The sequence below is a fragment of the Sinocyclocheilus anshuiensis genome, unplaced genomic scaffold, assembly GCF_001515605.1.
Source record: "Sinocyclocheilus anshuiensis isolate Anshui unplaced genomic scaffold, SAMN03320099.WGS_v1.1 scaffold333, whole genome shotgun sequence".
NCBI classification, from domain to species: Eukaryota; Metazoa; Chordata; class Actinopteri; order Cypriniformes; family Cyprinidae; genus Sinocyclocheilus; species Sinocyclocheilus anshuiensis.
The window spans coordinates 1,162,172-1,165,214 of record NW_015539871.1 but is presented as its reverse complement, the minus strand read 5'-3'; the positions used below and the strand labels follow the sequence as shown (position 1 = coordinate 1,165,214).

Sequence of the window (3,043 nt, the reverse complement as noted above, 5' to 3'; positions counted from 1 at the left end):
CATTTATGCTGTGCGCTGTATATATATATATATATATATATATATATATATGGGGTAAGAAAAATAATCTTGTTTAATTTTGTTTTTGTTTTTTTGCCCCACTGACTACAGATATTAGTAAATATACATTCAAATAGCTAGAAATTAAACCTGAATTCACATTTTCTAAATCATGTGTGACTACATGAAATACTGATCTGTTCTGCATTATACAATGTTTCTTATTTATTAATAAAAGTTACTATACAAACACTGGCATACTATTTTTCTGACCTCAACACAATCATACACTCAATTACATACAAAACAAAGCAAAAATCTTAGCACTGAGTTCAGTGCACACTCTTTTATGGAGATGTTTTGAGGTCGGTTGCGTTCAGTCCCTCCCCTGGTGAATGTTTATTATGTAGATGGGATGAATGTGTTATGAGTTATGGGGTGTGACAGGTTAATCCGCCTGCACCCCTCGTCTCCAGCCTCCAGCCCCGCACTTCTCAATCTCCCTCGGCTGAGGTAAGTCACAGCCTCTGAGGCTTATTAATGCTGCATGCTTGCTCTGTTTTAAAGCTGACAGACTAAGAGGATGCTGGGACTGAATTCAGGGCACATTGACTGATACTTAAAACAAGCTTTTAGTTGCATCACTCATTTATTAATTGACCGAATACAGATGTTTAGCTTTATCATATAATATTTCAGTTGTTGTAATTGTCTCAGAGGAAAATCACAGTTTTATCTATCTCTCTATCTATCTATCTATCTGTCTATCTATCTGTCTATCTATCTATCTATCTATCTATCTATCTATCAATTTTCAAATTAGAGGCTTTTTAAACTAAATATTGTCAAGCCAGTGTTCACTTGAGAAAAAAGTAAAATGGAGTTTTAAATAGACTAATTTACATTTGCAGGTAAAATTTTGTTAAATAATTATTTATCGTAATTAATTATATAATGCATTAGCGAATCCTGGAATGTTCTGTTTTTATGTTTACATCAAGTTTAACATAGACTAAAACTGCAAAATTTTAACTACATTTACATTTAGCAGACACTTTTATCCAAATGAGGACAACTAAATAATTTAATATAAATGATGCACATGCTTTCCCATGACCAGTCTCACATTAATTCAGTATTTTGTTTTATTTTTACAAGCAAAAGAATCTACATGCAACTTACTGTCTTACACTTTATTTTGATTCAGAATATATTACAACTAATATTATAATTAAATCTAAATATAGACAGTGAAATATGATTTCTTATTTTTTTAGATTCCATTCAGCCACTGGAGGATCTCAGCATCATGGCTGCTGTAAGTAACTTCTCTTTCAGCTTCCATAATAACCTCTATGGTTAAATGCAGTCGGTGGGATGAACTAATCTCTTGTTTCTCAAGGTGTTTCAGTAGGTCATGTGATGGGGATTATTCAATAGATTTGGGGGTCTCCACAGTAGACACAGGATTAGTTCTCTTTAAACCCTCTTGTCTGTGATTCTGTCAAGCATGGCACATAATATAACGCGTTCTTTTCATTTCCATCCCATTAGACCGGAACATTTTGTATGGTGTCCGAGGAGGAGCAGGCGTTACGCACTAAACTCGACCATCTGAGCGTTAAGGACCACGGGCCGGTTTACGGACCCTGTAAGAAACTGCCGGATCACACTAAACAGAAGGTATCACTATTATATTCTACTATAAAGCTTACAGTATATCATTTAGTCACACATAAATGTAAATTCATCTTCCTCTCTCAAAGGCTAAAGATGAACTGAATGAAACGGAGGAGAGGAAAGTGTCTTCTATAAAGGAATTGAGGGCCATGATAAAAGAAAAGGCAAGCGGAGGGGACGATCTGGCCAAAGCTGTGCAAGAAAAATTTGAGAATGAACCCGATTCCCTTCTTCTGAGATTCATACGTGCCAGAAAGTTTGATGTGACAAGAGCACACGAGCTTATGAAAGGTAAAGCATTTTATTAAAGGCATTTATGACGCAGCCCCATTGTTTTCCTGCTAGGCCGAGTCATTGCGGTCATCTAAACATGCTTTTGTCTTCATCTATGCATCCTCAGGCTCTGGGACAGGGAGAAATTCTATGCTTTAATTGGGGCTTTCTCGAAACTTTCAAAGAGAGCCTTTGTGCAGAAATAGGGCAGGCTCCCGTTCTCTGAGAACAGGCAGACAGGCTGGGCTTTGATGTTCTGTGTATTTCACACACACTGAAATTTCTAATACACATGCACGGCCCACAGAAACATGGCAAACACACACGCACACATGACTGAACCTTTCAATGCATGAGAACCAGAACGAAATACTGTAAAAGAGCAATGCTGCATTCACTAAGATAGAATGACAAGAAACAGTATTGATATTATTGCCATAGAAAACATTCATGCTTGTAATGCAGAAATGTTATCAAAGATGGCTCTTTCATAGCTCCTGAAAATCCTTTTATAAAATAGACCCTAGATAAATTAACCCTAAAAAGTCTGCTTTGTTGTATTTGATACACACATTTCTAAATTAGCTTTGCTGTTGTACCCAATCTGCTGCATGCCTTTTGTCATCTGATCGATAGTTTGTATCAGGAAGCAAAAATCATTTGTATTGTTCTAAAAATCATGGTTCATGTGTCTTTTTGTGTCTGATTTGTATAAAGCAAACGTATAAGAATAACTTTTAAATTGTTAGTGATATTTTAAAGGGATAGTTCACCCAAAAATTAAAATTTGATGTTTATCTGCTTACCCCCAGGGCATCCAAGATGTAGGTGACTTTGTTTCTTCAGTAGAACACAAATGAAGATTTTTAACTCAAACCGTTGAAGTCTGTCAGTCATATAATGGCAGTCAATGGGCTCCACGGCTTCAAGTCAAAAAAACATACACAGACAAAACCAAATTAAACCCTGCGGCTCGTGATGATACATTGACGTCTTAAGACACGAAACGATCGGTCTGTGCAAGAAACTGAACAGTATTTATATCTGATCCACCGCAATGTCCAACTGTCCTGAGCGCGTTCACAACATC

General features: G+C 36.3%; 1 protein-coding gene across 1 annotated transcript in view; it reads left to right on the top strand.

Moving 5' to 3' along the window:
* Positions 1–415: 415 nt before the first annotated feature.
* The window catches only part of LOC107685234 (retinaldehyde-binding protein 1-like), an 8,052-nt gene continuing 5,424 nt past the window's right edge, over positions 416–3,043 (top strand). Inside the window, exons 1-4 of the mRNA XM_016481750.1 lie at positions 416–513; positions 1,279–1,318; positions 1,555–1,683; positions 1,767–1,971. Coding sequence (XP_016337236.1) covers positions 434–513; positions 1,279–1,318; positions 1,555–1,683; positions 1,767–1,971 — 454 coding nt within the window. The 5' untranslated portion in view covers positions 416–433. The remainder of the gene's footprint in view (positions 514–1,278; positions 1,319–1,554; positions 1,684–1,766; positions 1,972–3,043) is intronic.